Raw genomic sequence first — 17,865 nt, forward strand, 5'->3', positions numbered from 1 at the left:
CTGTTCAGCTGAAAAACGAGACGTAGCGAGCGGCATGTGTGAACTTTTTAACCAAACTCGTGCCAAAGTCAACAAAACAGCGAAACTGGAGACAGAAGATGGGCCAGGGGAGAGGAAGGCAGGGGGATGGAAAGGATCGGGAGGCAAAGGGACGAGAAGCCATTGGCCAACTGGCAGGACATTAAATGCAATGCAAAGGCGAAGGCAGGCGGATGGTCGGTGTACGACAAACCATTCTATCAGAGCCAAGATGCGGTGGCCACAGCCTCGGGATAATCACATTCAAAAGAATATGAAGCGAGCTGCAAAAACATCGCCGAAGATAGAACGGGAGGATGTGGGTAAAAAACGAGTGCACCGAGAAAAAAATGTAACTTGATAATAACAAATACAAGAAATTATTTAGATAGAATAACATGTTTTAAAGTTATTTATGATAATATTTTTTAAATCAATAAATGTATGATATGATTATTTTGTGATTGTTGATCCCTAAAAAATATTATACTAATTACTATACTATTATACTATACTAAATACGTTAACATTTAAGCTTTTTAAAATCATTTACAATATTTGGGGTATTTTCAAAATTGCAGAGGTTTAAATTCTCTTAGAGCAAAGCATAAAAGTATGCTACAATATATTTTTAACCAGAACTGTTAAAGAAATAAGATAATCTTTGACCATGTTTACTTTTCCATGTTAAACTTAAAGTAGGTTTTGAAATCCAAATTCCTAAACGTGTTCTAGGCTTAAAACGTATTTTAAGTTTATAAATGTATGTCTTTCGAATGATTTTCATCCTTAAGATTATATGTACCTTATATAACTTTGCCATATCAGTCAAATCTTAAGAACACTTCCGAATTTCGCATTGTGTAGAAAGAAAAGTAAGAGGGTGACAGTCAACGACTGTGAAAGAAACAGGAAATGTTGCACGGCAAATTCAATGCGAAGAAAGGGAAGCACTGAACTTTGACTGATGGACGCACTGAGTGACTGGCTGAGACTAGGAAAAAGGGCTTGGGACTCGGATTCAGATTCAGATTGAGATTCGAACTGGGAAAGGGGCGGGGGGTGTTTTGAAACATCTACGGAATGGGTGGCAATGGGCAACCAGCCGTCCGGCACTTATTTTATTGACAATTTTATTTTCTTCTCCTCCGTTTTTTCGCCTGCCAAGCTGAGCTATTTCAATTTGACGCTTCTGCTTGCGGCAAATTGTTGCTAACTGCCTTCGTCGCCGAGTGGCATAAATTAATCAGGAAATCGAACGAGGCGACGACAGCGATGACGATGGTGAAGGTGACGCCCCCTTTGGCTACACCCATGTACATCCTGAGGTGGCCCCGCCCAGGCGTGTTACCAAAAATTTCACAAATTTTAGATTTTAAAAAACCAGTGGCAAAAATATTTTTCATCATCGTTTGTTTCCTGATTGAATTCCAACTGGAGGGTGGCAATCGACTGTCGGTATTAGTTGACAAATTGAAGAGTTATAGAGTGGCGCAAATCTAGTTTAGAATGTTAGCTGAAACTTTAATTGCAGCGCGTAAATGGTTTTCGCACTAAACCGTTTCTTAAGTGGTCTATTACCGGTTGGAGTGATTGAAGAGATCAAATCATAACAGATATTTCAGTGGGTTTTTGGCTTTTGGTTTTAGTATACTCAAATCAGAAACCGTAAATGGTTGTTTCTAAAAATAACATAGTTTATATTTATATGTATGTCAATTTAATATGTTTTTTATATATACCTAAATAACATTTCTTATCTTGATTAACTAATGACGAAAGGCACTTTAAAATACACCCATTCTAACAATTATTTTAAAAATTCCTTTGCTTAAACATTAGAAAAAATCAAATAATGAACATCCTAAGTCATAAATCACAAGTAAGTGGAAACAGATGGCTACGAATCTGAAGATCTAGAAGTCCATAAGATAGGTAAGTTTTATCAGTTATATAAAATTTAAGAGTTTAATAATTGATTAAATAATTTATAAGGAACTTTATTGTTTAGCATGTAAATTAAATTTTAAAATATGTAAAAGAGGTCTACCAAAAAAAGCCAGCCGTTTCCATGACCCCCTCCCCATGATAGACAATCCCCCGGCGATGTTTGCTCCGACCTTTTGAACTCTTTTCAGTTTCAGCCATCTATTGACTTTACCTGGACAATTTGGCGGCGTCAAAAGGAGAAGCCTTGCCAGAGAAATAAGCCCGGATGTGCACACAGCCATAATGCTCGGCGCAAACAGAAGCTCTCATTGGAGCTGGCTTCATTTTCATTTGCATGACACAAGCTGACAAACAAACAAACAAACAATAATAGTAATAATAATAATAGGAGGACGCGAGGGGTAAATCGAGAAGTGCATATTTATTTGCTCAAAGTATCTCGGGGAGAGTCTGGTGCCGCTTTTTATCGCTAAGCGGCATCGAAATGTGAGCGATATGCATGCATAGATTCTACTTGCTTTTTGTCTTCTACACTTGGTTTTCTTTTCTTTTCTTTTCTCGTTTTTTTTCCCCCCGATCAATTCACTTTTCTGGATGTTTTTGCCATCGCTTTATTTGGTTATTTGTTGCATGAGTAATGTGCCGCACCGTTCTGCAGATGCAAATGTATCTGTATCTTTGGTGCATATATAAATAGTATTTCAGTTGAACGCACATCCAAAATAGCAAAACGCGGAGCGGGTCGCGTATTGTGTTTCAAAAATGTTGTTAAAGTTGACACAAATCACGAGGCGGAGACAAACAAAAAGCCAAGCGACGGCCTTTCATCCAGACATATCCGTATGCACATATAGATGAATGAATGGCGAACTCTTTGACTCTGACTCTGGCCCGATCCCAGGCCAAAAGACCCCCAAGTCGAAGTCGAAATCGGGCGACGAGTGTTTCCAGGCGATAGCAGCAAATACATTTTCAGTGCATACAATTACTTCCAGCAAACTGCTTGTGAAATTAAAATTAAATTACGTCGTCGGAGCTGATTTCCCGAGCAGTGGATGGGAGGCTAAAGAGGCTGGGATGGCTGATGAGGCTGACTGCAGACGGCAAAGTTCATTAAGTTATACGAGTATATGACTTGCTAGTTGACACGAAAGCATCACAAAGGCGGCACCTATCGGGGGCGGTTGGCAGCACTCGAGAACGTCATTAAGTAGCTAAGACAATCGTGCCAATCATTAAAAATCTTGGCCCAGCTAGAGTCAAACGCTCCTGAGTGCTTTCTGCGCCCCCACTGCAATGCGGATGCTTCTATTCCACTGCCCCTCATCATCGCCATCATCATCTCGGCAGTTATCAACACGTACGCAGTCGGCAGACTCAGACTCAGACTCAGCTTCATCTCCCATATACCACATACCATATCCCATATTCCACATCCCATATCCCGCCTGCAAGTCCGACCTGTCTAAAGCAGCCCTAACTATGCCGTTAGACCCTGTACGTTATACGTTATACGTTATGCGCTACTCGCTAGACCCGAGCGCATGTTTATAGACGCCCTAGATTAGGTCTTTGTCAGCAGATTTCGAGTGTGTACTGTAGTGCGGGAGGAGAAGCTGGGCATATGAGGGAACAACTGAGGATACAATATAATGGCAAGCATTTAAAAAAATTTATTTTGTTCTGGAGATCAATATTATAATTATTTAGAACTCTAGTTCTATGTTTGTACTAAGAACCTTTGTAGGTCTTACTTTTGCAAGCAACACTAAATTCAAAAAAAAATTATTTTTCTTATAAAAATTCTTTTTGAACGAACCCCTTTTGAATTTCTTCCATGGGAAATTTGTAAGATCAAGATTATTATTTCATTAAATACTCATACAGGCGGTATTTACAAATATTGTGTCTAAAATTTAACAAATTTTAAATCAAACCTTTTTTATATTTGAAGTAATTTAAAAATAATACAACTTTTCTAGAACTATGATTTTCTTGGTGTTCTAAGGTTCGGTATCATGGCATTAACAGGTATTATAATAATATCTAGTGAACCCTGCTCCCAAAAATCTACTGTAAAATTAATTTTTTTATTTTATATTTTATTTCCAAATTAGAGCTATTTTCCTGACCGCAGCTGTTTATGCGACTGTGTGCTCGAGTGGCGATAGCTGCGAAAAATCCAAAGCATAAGCTTTTGGCGCGAGTGGAAGTGGGAGCCACTTGAGCCGGGCGTTCTGGTGTTCTGCTGTTCCGGCCTCTGCCTTCAGCGCCAGAGCTGCAACTTGGCTAACAATAATACAACTAGTAGTGCCCAAGAGCTTGGCGGGAGTGGGATGAAAGGGCCAGAAAGAAATAGACGGCCAGAGCATCTCTAAGCTCGGACTTGGGCAAAAAGCTTCTTTCCCTGCGCTCAAACGGCAGCTAATTGAATTGTTTGCTTTCCTCTAGTCACAAAACGAGGCAAAGATGCTTTATTTTGGGACTATTTAGAGAGTTTTTAAATAGCAAAGTTTTGAAAAATAAATTAAGAGTAAATAGTTCTAGAAACAAACATTCTAATTGACATAAAACGATTATGATGATGCTTGCATGTTTGTTAAGTTTGAATCAAGACATTATTCAGCACCTTACAACAAACTAAGGGTTACCTAGGAACATCTAATTCCAAAAATGTTTCGTAAATATGTTTTAAGATCCGTTTCAACACCTCTATAAAAAAATGGATTGCTATAAAGAAATCGTATGAATCAAAGTTTTATTACTAAACCAAATTTATACTCAAAACCTAAAAGCCATTAAATATCGTCCGTTGCAATGCTGTTTGATCGACTCACGTGCCACTCATTGACCCTTCGCTGCAATTTCCATTCCAATTGACTTCTGCTCCGTCTCGAATTCCGCCAAAGACACTTTTTCTACTCTCAGAGCGATTCGTTTTTGGCCCTGTGCTCAGTTTTTGTGGGCCCTTTGGCTTTTGCCTAATTTACCAGCTCCATGGGGCCAACTGGCGGCTGCCAAGAAGCGAAAATAAAAATTAAAAAAGAAATAAGACACACACATCGGACATCGAAATGGCAAAAGATAACAAAAGAGCCGAGCAAAAACACACTCATACCGAAAACTAAACGAGGGAAGGGGCAATCGTATTGAAGAAGCCATTTGAAAATTTGAAAATTTTTTGGCACAGGTACAGGAAACCGGTCCCCGCACGCCCCCTTATTCCGCCCTCGAAAAAATCAAAAAAAAAAAAAAAAAAAAAACACCCCGAACACGAGGGAAACATTGAGAAAGGCTAAAATAAAGAGACAAACCAAAGACCGCATTGACTCTTCAACTATATACGTGAATACAGCCGTAGATACGTGTGTTTGTGGATAGATATGCGCTATAGGTTATAATATGTTAGCGTAATGCCGAGTGGCACTCTGATGATGGGCGGAGCCAACAATTTCGCTAAACAAAAAACAAGCGGGCCCGAGAGCAACAACACAAAGCAGCGATATATACAAATATGTGCTATATGGGGTTTTCCTTCCCCCCCCCGTTTCCAATTTTTTTTCTTTCCATATTTTGTGAGCACTGCAGATACTACATATAAGGGTTCCCAAAAGGCAAGCGCATCTTGCCAGACGGTTGCAATCTCTACTTTGCCGGCCTTTTTTTCGAGTGCCATCCAAATTCGGTTAATATGCATGCCGAGCTTTGATGGCAAGTTGCCTTTTGATTAGCCTAATGAAACTATGCGGTGGACTGGGGTGACTGCAATCTGATAGAGAATCATCCGCATCCCCTACCCGCAGTTCTCGTATCTCGGTTTTCGTATCTCAAGTCGTTCCACAATTGACGTGAAATTTAAATTTGAAAAAGGGAGCAAATCTCAAGCATTTGATCAATTACAATTTCCAATTTATACAAAGCCCCGCCTCTCGTTTCATTGTTGTCGATGTGAAATCACATAAAACACAAACCGAAACCGAATCAATTCGTAGGCCATTCAAATTGAGATACAAAATTCAGTAACACACAAATGTACATTGTACAAACATATCCAGATGTTGAGAAATTCCCTTCTTAGTTGAGAAATCAAAAGGGAGTAGAAAGAGGAAATTAATTTGGGATTGTATCATTTAAAGACTGGCAAAAAAGGGAGTCAGCATAATAATATTCTAAGTATTGAAGTAATTACTTTTCATATGAAGTTAAATTGTCTGAATTTCTAAAACATTTTTTTTTTATCAATTAAAAATACAATTTAACCTTTAAAGAAAATATGTTGCCCATATTTGTTTCCCCTATTTATGAAACATAATATCTTAAAGAGAATTTTTATGAGCTTATAACTTGATATACATTTTATAAAATGTTTTAAATATATGCCTTCATTGCAAAATAGGTCTTATATATTTTATTTTATTTAATAAGTAATCTAATTTATCATACTACATTAAAAAGAAAAACATGTTTATTTATTTACACCTTCATTACTAATCGACCGTTTAGGAAATTGTTTTCCACCACTCCAAGTTTGTTTGTGACTTCCAGATTTCCTGGTGCCTTGTTAGCGCAGGATTGCCATTTAACTCGCCTGCTAATTGACCTCTTTTATCAGACCCAAGCCAATTTTTAGCACAGATCCACTAATTTTCACTTAACTCGTTTTTCACTCACCTGGACTTGTCTGCCAACTGAGGCCGCCAATGAACATTTTTCTGCAACGAAAGAGAGCCAAGAGAAGGGAAGTATAAGATAAATGAAGCATTAGCTGTATGTACGAGGCACAAGCAAAAAAATTAGATAAATGTTATGGCCTGGCCAAAAGACAACAAACAAACAGAAGGCGAGCTGAGCGATCTTTTATCAGCTCCAGCTTCACTTCCTCAACCATCTACTTTGGCTCCGGCGAAGGTGGCTTAGATTGCATTGTCGTAGGTCTGCCAGTTGGCCCATCATCCTCCCCCCCCCCCCCCCCCCCTGGTCATCATTATTACCATTATCTCAATCATCATCAGCTGTGGCACTTGCAGTTCCAGTTGCGGTAGCTACCGCCACTGCCTGTTGTCTGCCGTCTTCATCATTATTTAAATCATAGAAAATAAGCCGCTTTCCCGGCATTGTTTTCATGCTGGAAATCTCACCCACTCACTCCCAGGTTTTCCACCCAGTCTCGTTTGTTTCACCGCCCCCACCCCCTTCTTACCCATTTTCCAGCCAGCTTATATAACAAAAAAGAAGATAGGAACATGGCCCTAATTAGGAGACTGTTGAGATGCACTTCTCATTATGATAAAATATTACTTTAAGGAAATTTGCTATCATTTTTACTAACGATTGTTTGGCAGTAACCTAAACTAACTTTAAGTATATTTACCATTTTAAACTAGCAACAAAAATGACACATGATCCGCACTTAACTTCTACACTACTTTCAAATAGTTCTTTAGTAAAATTTTTGATTTAATTTAAATATATTTAATTACCATCCTTTTTTAAAGAAGTGTAATCAATTTTAAAATAAAAAAAATATATATAAAAAGGGAAGCTGTGGAAGTTTCCACTAACCCTACGTATGTTTTTCTTCCACAAAAAACTCATACATTATAAAGAAATTAGGGGAGTAAGTAAAGATTATTAAGCGATAAAGCATCTTAAAATGAACTTATGAACCCTTTTAGCTGGCAAACTGAGCACCGATTGGAAATAGGCTTTTCCTCGGGGAAAGCGTGTGGAAAACAAAAGGCAAAGGCTGTGCCCGAAACGAAAGTAGGCGGTGGAAATACAGTAGCAGTAGGAAAAGCAGCGACGACTACGACAATGATTATGAAAACTTCAACAAACTGCAAAAGAGCGCAACAGTGGCATTAAGGGAAGTGGACCGGGCTAAGAGGGGGTGGTGGGTCAGTGGGCGGTGGGTGGTAGGGTTTGGGTAGTGGGTGGTGGGTGCTGGTCCGCCTGGAAAATGCAGTTGGTGGCAATGTTGCTGGCGACACGAAAACGAATGTAAAACACACACAAAAATGCATAGGAACACAAATTGCAATGAAAAGCGAAATAAAACGGGGCGCAGGGAGAGAGCGAAAGAGAGAGAAAAACTAAATGAAAATGTTAATAAAATGTGCTGCAACAAATGCAACAGCGGTGGCAACAAAAGCCTAAAGTAAGCTAAAAGAAAAACTAAACCAAGGAACGGAAGAAGCGTCAACAACAACAGCTGGAAAATGGGCGGCAGTTGGGTGGGTGGAAAATTGGGTGGCAGATGGGTGCAGGCAAGGTAGGGCAAAAAGTAACAGCACTGCAGAACCGTTTCGGCCTGGGTTTTGCACAGTTTTCCCATTGAAAATAGGCCTCAAATTGCAACTCGACAGGAAACCCAAAACTTTTTGCACGTTAGACGATGCCAAACAATTTGTCATTAATCAATGTTTGGAATTTTCCTGTTTCTCCACTTGGCTTCGATTTAGGCCTCTGCCTTTTGCAAATAATCAATCTTCATGGAAAAGTAGAGACAATACGAAAAAATATCTGATAAATGGCAGAGGAATTTTTTAAACAGAAATGTGATTATTCGATGAAAGTCCTTTTTAAGTGCAGTCAGCATTTCAACTTATCCTAAGTTTATCAAAAATGTTAATTAAATATATATAATATTCTGAAGATTAAAAAAGATAAATCGATTAAGTAGGACGTAATCTTGATTATTTTGTCTAAGCTATTAAAGTCTCAGAATGGCTTCAGTGGATTTAGCAAATAAAATTTACTTATAAATGGAAAAATGAATGTTTTCTAACAGTCTTCGAAACGTACATTTAAAAAAAATTTACAAATGCTTACACAATATTTGATTTTATGAATTTCTGGATAAAATATCTAGTTCAAAAACCTTTAGCAAATTACTTTTGTGTGTACACATCGTGTTCATTGCAAGTGTAACAAACAGAAACATTTTATCGTTTAACTTGGGGTTTCCATTCGATTTCTTGGCTGAGACCATCCATCACATTTCGGTTTCCACTTTGTCACCCAGTCACCCCCTGTTGCCATCCATAGAAAACCCCTTGCTCCACCCATCAATCGCAGAATGACGCCCCTGACTGATCCGCAAATATTTGTATTCATTTCATAATAATTCAGCACTGGCAACATTGTCTGTGGGCATGGGGCGCACTGCAGGTGACCTTCGGTCTCAGCGTGACGGAACCCCCCGCTCTACAAAAACCCCCTTAACCACACCTCTGGCCAATTGCAAGTGCACCAAATAAATGCGACCTTGTCCCACACTGCAAATCTGTGCACTGAGGCTCTGGTTTTGCATTCGCAGTGTCCAGCTGTGTGACGCGTAATTTCAAACAGAATAGAAAAATAAAAAAACCTAGATAGAAAACCCGAAATGGAAAACCATCGAGGCGATGGGGTTCTGGAAAAGTGTCAAAGTCAACGCTGAACGCAGTTTAAAGAGTTCAACTGAGCAAATTGCACAAGATTACGCATACGCAGTGATGTCCCTCGTCAATTGTTTTATGTTGTACGTTCCTCGGGCTTCGCATTCATTCTCCCGCGGGTGCCAACTTTGATGACATTTGCCTTTGTCTATCCCAGATCCCCAGGCTTTGGGTTGTGGAAACCCGGCTTATGCAGTTTTTCGCAGCTATTTACAGATTTCCCACAAGTTCGCCCCCTCAGACAATTCATTCTTGGTGGGTGGCTGGGTGGCTGGGTGGTTGGATGGTTGGTTGGGTGGTTGAGTGGTTTAGTGTGCGTCTGCTAAGCCCAGAGTCATAAACAAGTCAGCGCAACATGTCCGATTAGTAGAGCAACCACCGACTGACATTTGTCACCCACTGCCTGAGCCTAAGACGCAACTCTAATCTGCACTAAGAGAAACAAATCTGTTTGCATATCCTGGAAGTAGCATGGAATTAAAGGATATACGTTTTACGTAACCATATGAGCCCTATATTAATCAAGTTACCAAGTATTGAAGAAGATTATCTGGGAATTAGGCACTTAAAACCTAGTTTTTAGAAGTCAACAATAATACTTTAATCAAAGTTCATACATAATAAAGAACTAACTGATACATTTTTGTTTTATTCAATATTAAAATTCGAAAACTCCCAAAATTGTAGAAATCTTTTCCTGAGAAATTGAGCTGTTATATAACTAATACGCAGTATATAGATTTCCCTAGAATCTGGGCGCTGAACTTCAATGTGTTAATTGTTTTTCAACAGCCATGAATTTCTCAGTAACCTGATCAAGATTTTTTTGGCGCACTTTAAGGCCTAATCAATCAAGGGCAACCCAATTTAATCAGAAGCCTTCTTTTTTGAGTGTACTGAGCTTCTATTGGCGCTTTTCGCTCTTTACTCTGCTCGGCTCGGTCACATTTGCTTGCATTACGAAATAATTGTAAAGCGCACGTCACTTTTCTATAGGCCTTCGTCTGTCTATCCGCTCGCTCTCTATATAGCCCCTGTCCAACCCCCTATATCCCCCTGAAAATCCCCCTACATCCCCACCCCCGGCAGGCAGCACACTTGGGCCATTCATGCGCAAGTCGTCAGCGCCCATTCACGGTCTGTCCCAGTCACACACTGGGCGAAAAAGCGCCATCAAATATCAAGATTTAAACGCTCCATTGGAGATGCCTTCGTTTTCAAAAGTTACATTGCCAGAAAAATTTTAATTAGATCCATATCTTTTAATAAGTAGGTAATAATACTATTACATCAAGCCTCCTATTCCAATAATTAAAAGTTACATTGCCAGAAAAAGTTCCATAAAGTGGCAATAATGTTCGATATGACTGTATTATAATAACAATTTATTGATAATCAAAATAAAATTATTATTTTAAAAAAGTTTCAAAAATGAATAGCTTAAAGAATTTCGTATACAGAAAATAATGTTTAAAGGATCGAACAAATTTTTGGTTTTACTACTTTTGTGGAAAAGTAAGTTTTAATGGTGTTTTCCCTGGCTTCAATGAATAAGTTATTTTTTAATATTTTAAAGGTTTTTCCGAGTGCTTGTTCTGCTGCAGACCCGTACCCGTACCCGTACCCGTTCCCGTACCCGTACCCATTTCCCGGACCCGGCTCGGCTAGCTCGGTTTGGCTTTACCCTGGGCTGGGCTTTATATTTGGCGCCCGCCGCTGCCGCAGCTCTGCCGCAGCTGCAGTCGCAGTCGCCGTTCGCTTTGCCGCTTGTTTGCCATTCAAAATCCGTTCAGACTTTGTATGCACATCAAGTGTTGCCCTCTCGCTTCTGCATTACATTTGCATCTAATACTATCTCTGTCTGCCTTTCTTTTGCCGCCCCTCGAAGCCCCGCCCCTCATCTTTTCTCTCTGTGCACTAGTTGACGTTTTCTATTGTGGCTTCATTGTTGAATAGAAAAATGTGCAAAATAGTAACGAAAAAAAGGAAAATAGCAAAACAGCTACCCCTGCTACCCCTCCTTTCATCCTCCCCGCTCTCCTTAGCCGCCCCCTTTATGCCACACGCATGCCTCTTGTTCGGCTTACAACTCCCCTAAAAATTCCCTTCCCCACCTACACAGGGAAAAAATTGTCACCATAATTAGTTATAGTATATCTGGCTTTAAATTACTTTTGGAAAGAAAACTATATTTTTTAGAGGTTTTGGTTGGTTTGAAGATCTTAAAAAAGTGGTACAATCGTACTGGAATATAAATCGTGATAAAAAGTGGGTAATCGGATGATTATAATAGAAAGATCTTCATAACTCTTAGGTTTTTAAGCAAGAAATAAGTCGCTTCAACGAGTCTTTCGGCAAATATAATCAATTTCAATAGGCTATTCTATTCTTTTCGATTGTTATCAAAACCATTTCTGTACACCCAAGAAATTTCCATCCATAATATTCCTTTTATTTAATAGATAATTTCATTACAGAGTACTTTTCATTACTCATCTGAAAAAAGGTATTTATATAAAAAAAATTTAAAATTTCCCGACCCAGAAAGCCAATTAAAAATCCTTAAGATGGTAATATGACTCTATGTGATTTTCGCCGTGCATCCCCGACACCATCATCATCTCCGCTGCGTGGACTTGCCGCTTACATGGAAATAAAAGTGCAGATCTTGTAACTTTAGTAATTTTTCACATGACAAATTATGTGAGCAGCGACAAAGCGGGAAGTGGGTGGCATGGGTTGTCAGGGTGTTAGGGGACTGGCAGGAGGAGGGGGGTGCTGCATGTCGAGAGGCCAACAAAGGGGCATGTATGGAGATACACACACCCATACAAAGGCACTCGCACACACACAGATACTCGAGGGGCCGGGAAGAGAGTCTATCCAAAAGGTGCCGAGTTGTGGCATTTTGAAAGCGGACAGTCCGCATTATGCAACAATGTGGCGCCCAGCAGTCAGATTATTAAATTAAGTAACATTAAAGATGCGGTTCTGGGATTTGCGGCTTAATAGCGCATAAATCTGCACTCAATCAAATGGTATTAACTTTCAGTTCTAATTTATATTTGCTTAAGCGATAATAGCACTTGCTTATAGAGAAGGATAAAGTGGTGCCTTAAGACGTAAGTCAACTTTTATAATATAATCCATTAAAAATACCTCCATATTCTGACAAACAAAAATGTGTATAACTAATTGGCACCGGTATAAAATGGTAATATAATATTAATTTGGCTTATGTAATATGTAATAATTACTTTTGCATCAGAACCATTTTTATGAAAGTTTTTCAGAGCACATACAAAAATGTAAGCCACCGCATTAAATAATCCCTTTTATTTCCTACCATTTCCCAAGCAAAACTAAAGCTATGAAAAGCACTCAAACCTTCAATTCATAAATACATGCTACACTTTTCAAACAACAACAAACGGCAGCACTTTCCTAACAGCCCGTAATAGTTTTAACCTTTTATAAAACGATTTATACAAGCTGGCAAGACCCGGTCCACAAACCAATGCACATTTCATTACTTGCCCTCTGACCCGACCCATCCGCAATCCTCATCCGCATATGAAGGAGTATCCAGAAAAACCTCTTGACAATTTGACTCCCGCACAGCACAAAAGCAACAGCAGCGGTGACAACCACTGGGGCAACAGGACCAAGAGCAAATCCCTATCCACATCCTGATGACTATCATGTGCGGCTATCAACAACATCATCAAAATGCACCAACATCCAGCTGGAGATACAAAAGGAATAGGGGAAGAAGTACTGCAATTGCTTCGTGGTTACAACCTTTTCACTACGAAATCGAAGGGTCGACGGGCGGGAAAGCGGAAAACGTTGGACACAGAACTGTAGTACGAGTAAAAACTAAACGGTGAACGCGTCTGGGGAAGCGACACCCCGCATAATCCACTGATCCAAAATATTTTGAAAATATGATATGTTTTCTATTCAAACATGGTTATTCAAAACTTTTATTTTATAATACTCATTAATCGTTGGTCTGTTAAAACACAAAACAGAAAGCAACCATGTCAAGCATACCCCATTTTTGTTTCTAGAAAATAAACCTTTAATCATACCAACCTCAGATTTTAGTTTAACATCAAAACTTTTAAGTACTTCTCTACCAAAGTCATTTTCAGTAAATGAAGAATATTAAATTGCTGTGATTTGACATTAATAATAAAGAGACTTGACTCCCAGAAACTTTAAAAATGTTTCTTCGTAATATCAAGGAACCTATTAAAATCAAAGTGTATAAGTATAACTCTAGCATATTGACAGCAAAGGTTAGGACATTTTTATAAAATTAATTATGCCAGGTACTAACTAGATCCTTCAAAAACTCTAATTAAAATCGCCATTGATTTTTACTGTGCAGAGACAGATGTTGGAGAGCTATATATAGCCTAGGCTGGAGAGCTATATATAGCCTAGGCTGGAACTCGAGCTGTAGAATTGTGAAAAGCTGGGCCAGCGCATAAATATGCTGCCGACAATTGTCTGAGACATTCGAAGGCACAGCCCATGGTGAGTGTGTGAAAGCGACACGGGGCACCAGGGGGTTAAGGGGGCTCCAAAGGGGGTTTCCCACAGTGGGTGACATGGGCGTTCATATGGGGGGGTAGCCAGAACACGCAAAACAGAGCAGAAATATGTAGGCGAAAAGGGGGAAGGGTCGCTTGAAAGCGGTAAGCGAGCCTCAGACAAAGCCAGCCAACGGCGGCTAAAAATGTTGGCCAGGCGGAGGCAAATGTTTTATGTAGCACCCACTGAGAGATAACCATGGGAGATGTGGACACAGTGGTGAAAATATATCCTATAACCCTTCAAAAGGTAATAGGAAACAAGCTAGTTTCAGAACCTAAAGAAGTCCAGACATTAAGAAAATATTATGGTAGTTATAAAGTATTTAGATTCAGATATATATTTATTATTATAATAATAAAATTTCTTATCTTAATACCGAAACGAAATCATCCCATTTTAAGGATTGATAATAGCAACTTGATATTATCAACTTGGTAATATACAAATCATTTGCCTAGATATCATGTTATTTGTATGAAAAAACCTAACAAACATAGCAGAGAGTTGACCCACTTTTAAAGACTTAAGAAGATTTAGAAACAAGCCAACCAGAAAAACGAAGAGATTAAAAATCTATGGCAGACCATTGAAATGCTTTTTTAGATATTCAATAGCATAGAAAACTTAAGCTAAAAGAAAGTATAAGAAATAATTTAAGACAATAAAAATGCACTGAAAACTATTTACATATTATTCCACTGTGTGTGCGGGTGAGTGTGCGTGTGTATGGGTGGGTGCGTGTGTGGGTGTGTGTGTGGACTTGATGGTGTGCGTAATGCGAATGTGCACGAAAAAGCGTAATAGAAAAAGAACTTTACAGTTGCATCGATTTAATCGTGCGGAAAGCTAAATATGAAGGAGGAAAAGATAGGGGGAAAATGTGGGGAAAACTGCGTCTGGAGCATCGATGGTCGGTGGGCGGCCGAAGGGGTGGTGGCAGTGGGTCAAAAAGGGGGCGGGGCTGTGTGGCACAGCCTAAATTGGGATACGCTTCGTTCGGCTCGGCTCATTTAAAGCAATTCTACTGCTGCAAAACACAAACACAATTACCAGTACATGCAATTTATAATGAATTGCGAGCCAGGGGCGGCGAAAAAAGGGTCGCAGGGGGTGGGTTAGGGGGAGGGGTTGGTTTGGGTGGGAGGCCGTAACCCGCTGCACTTTGCGGTTCAAAGGATGCATTGTGGCCTCGTCTGCGATACAGATAGCAAAACTTTTGCGCCGCCTTTCCTTTCCTCCGTTCCACTCGCTTCTTCTTTCACATTTCTTTCTCCCGTTTATCGTCTTATATTGCATAACATACGCCTCGTCTTAACAAGGGGCGGAGGCAGGAAGGGGGCGTGGGTCGACAAACAGGCGACCAATATAATGTTTGCTACAGAGAGAAAAAAAATGCAAGGAACTTCACGAACCACAATAAAATACATTCCTAGGAAATAAATCCAAAAAGGGAACCTGCTATATCTTAAAAATTTACAAACTTATGGTTTTAAATAATCTTAAAAGTCTGTTTCAAAAAAACATTTATTTTCGGCATCAGTTGGTTCGGAAAACGTATTTTATAAAATACAGATGAACACATTTTTTACCCTTTTCTTAAACCATGAATACTGCTATCATCAGTATTTTTTTAAATATTTATTTTCATTCAATTTTACAATATATTTAAACGAATTTTGAAAAGAAAGGGTCTGCTTATATAGTAATATATAGTACGTTCTCATTAGTTTTTCCCACTCAGTATTTGTAATATATATTTTTAATAAATTTAAAATAAATTTAAATCGAATAGATCTTTATAGAGAAGAGGGTCACTTTATATAGTAAAAATATATATGATCTCCTGAGTTTTTCCCACTGCATGCACCTATCACTCCACCCACTAAAGTCATTTTCTAATGGCGGCTTATACTTCCTAACCGAAAAGAGTTTACGTTTTATTCCGCTGCCAAAAGTTATGACTGCATTTAGCAGAGGGAAAACTTTCTTAGCCTTGCATTGATTTCAAAAGAGAGAAAATATATGTACACACATGAGATGGTAGGGGGGAATGTACTTTTAGGCCAAGTATTGTGCTCGAGGCAACCCCCACTGCCCGCCCACTTCCTCAAGTCACTCCATTTTAATCGAACTGTTTACTTAAAAGTGCAACTAAGGCAAATGAAAAGTTTCTTTTTCGGCGTGTCAGACTCCGAGGAGATTGTAAATTGAATTTTGATAATGTCAGTCGTGGGATGGCACAAAAGTTTTTGCCATTCTTGCGGTTTAAGTGGATCTGCCCAGTCCCGATTTTTTTTTTAAATATGTCCAGTGGATATTATCCAGCCGCAGATACCATAACAACTTGCAGTTGCTGCAGACAAATGGCCAATTTACATATGCACAAGGCTGGAACATAAGCCCAAACACAACTCACCCGCAAACAAACATTTAAATCCCATCGAGAGGCCATATTTCGCAATTTGTTAACATATTTAAAACACTTTAATGGCAGCAAAAGGACAACTGTTGACACTTGCACAAACAATGAGAAAGTATCGCTAGGAATATTGGTGAACTCTTGGCAATTATAGAGTGTAGTCACTTAATTGGCTAATTTGAGTACTACCAACTTGGAAATATAAATATTTTTAACAATGTTCCATTAGATTAATTCTTAAATTGGTATATCAATAGCAGAGGAAGAAAGTTAGCCTTTTGAGCAGCCAATTATACAAAAACAATTATTTTGTACTAAAAAAGTTGCCTTTTTTAATCAGCTCTGTTTCGAGAAAATTGTTTTAACGTGAGTGTTTTGGCCGTAAAATGAAATTCGCCTGGGAGAGATGCTAGCCAACGGGGCTGGCACTTTCAGCTAATGGCTGTCCTAGAGTCAAATTGCCGCAGGCCTCATTATGCATACAAAATGGAAGCTTATTGGCCGGACGGACAGGCGGCACAAACAGCCGGACAAACGGACAAACATACGGACAACGGGCTACGGACAACGGACAACGGACAATGACAGTTGCGTTTACGTTACGGGCAAACAAACAAAACTACGGGCAATATGAAAGTGCGCACACAACGACACAAAATCATTTGAAAGCAATTATATCAGGCAAACACGGGGGACATTGGGTTGTATGGATGCTACTATATGTATGTTTGTAGGACTGGGAATGGGTCAGTATTCAGTCCGTGCTCAAAGCACGGCGTACAATGAATCAATTTACGGTACGTAACAAAGCCGCAATTACAAGCGCCGGGAGAGCGACAGAGACGAGAAACAAAACGACAATTATGAAAAGAGCAGCGAGTGCAATTGCAGTTGCAATCGCAATTCCACCGACAGTCGTCTGTCGATGCGATGCACAAATTTTTTTGGGGCCACGTTAAATGACGCAGGGGCCTGGACCATTTTTTGTTTTGCATTTCTTGCCGCCCTTCCCTCGACTTGGGCCCCGCGTGTCGGTTCTAATGGATAATTGTCGGACTCGCATGCCGATGAGAGGCATTCTTGGACGGATCGAAAGGGTAGCGGCGGTGGGATTAGCGATGCGAAGGTGTGGGAACCGCCCAACGGCACTTGTTGATTCCACTCGGCGGTCGGAAAATGTGACAGGATACCGATGGCATTACAGGGGTTTTCCATTACTCCTCTTAAGTCATTGTACATTACAGTTCCAGTAGATAAAGGAATTGGTCCTTCGTGCACAACATATTATATTATCCCAACCTTAACTTTGACTTTTAAAATAGCTTTAGATGCTATTATCTATCTTTATTAGCTACATTTTCAATATTAATATTTAGAGTTTTATTTTTAATATGATAAAATCAATCAAAATTCATATAATTGCTTCTTAAATGC

The 17,865-nt window shown here is 39.4% G+C and overlaps 1 protein-coding gene across 8 annotated transcripts in view; it reads right to left on the reverse strand.

The window, feature by feature from the left end:
- Window positions 1-17,865, reverse strand: part of LOC119553817 (RNA-binding protein Musashi homolog Rbp6) — a 185,806-nt gene that overhangs the window by 160,785 nt on the left and 7,156 nt on the right. For all 8 annotated transcript variants that reach the window (XR_005219785.1, XM_037864442.1, XM_037864443.1 and 5 more), the window contains exon 3: window positions 6,640-6,680. Coding sequence is in view for 7 of the 8 variants with exons in the window: in XM_037864442.1 (XP_037720370.1) it covers window positions 6,640-6,680 (41 nt within the window). In the remaining variant the exon portion in view is untranslated. The remainder of the gene's footprint in view (window positions 1-6,639; window positions 6,681-17,865) is intronic.

Source organism: Drosophila subpulchrella, chromosome 3L (genome assembly GCF_014743375.2).
Source record: "Drosophila subpulchrella strain 33 F10 #4 breed RU33 chromosome 3L, RU_Dsub_v1.1 Primary Assembly, whole genome shotgun sequence".
Classification (NCBI taxonomy): Eukaryota; Metazoa; Arthropoda; class Insecta; order Diptera; family Drosophilidae; genus Drosophila; species Drosophila subpulchrella.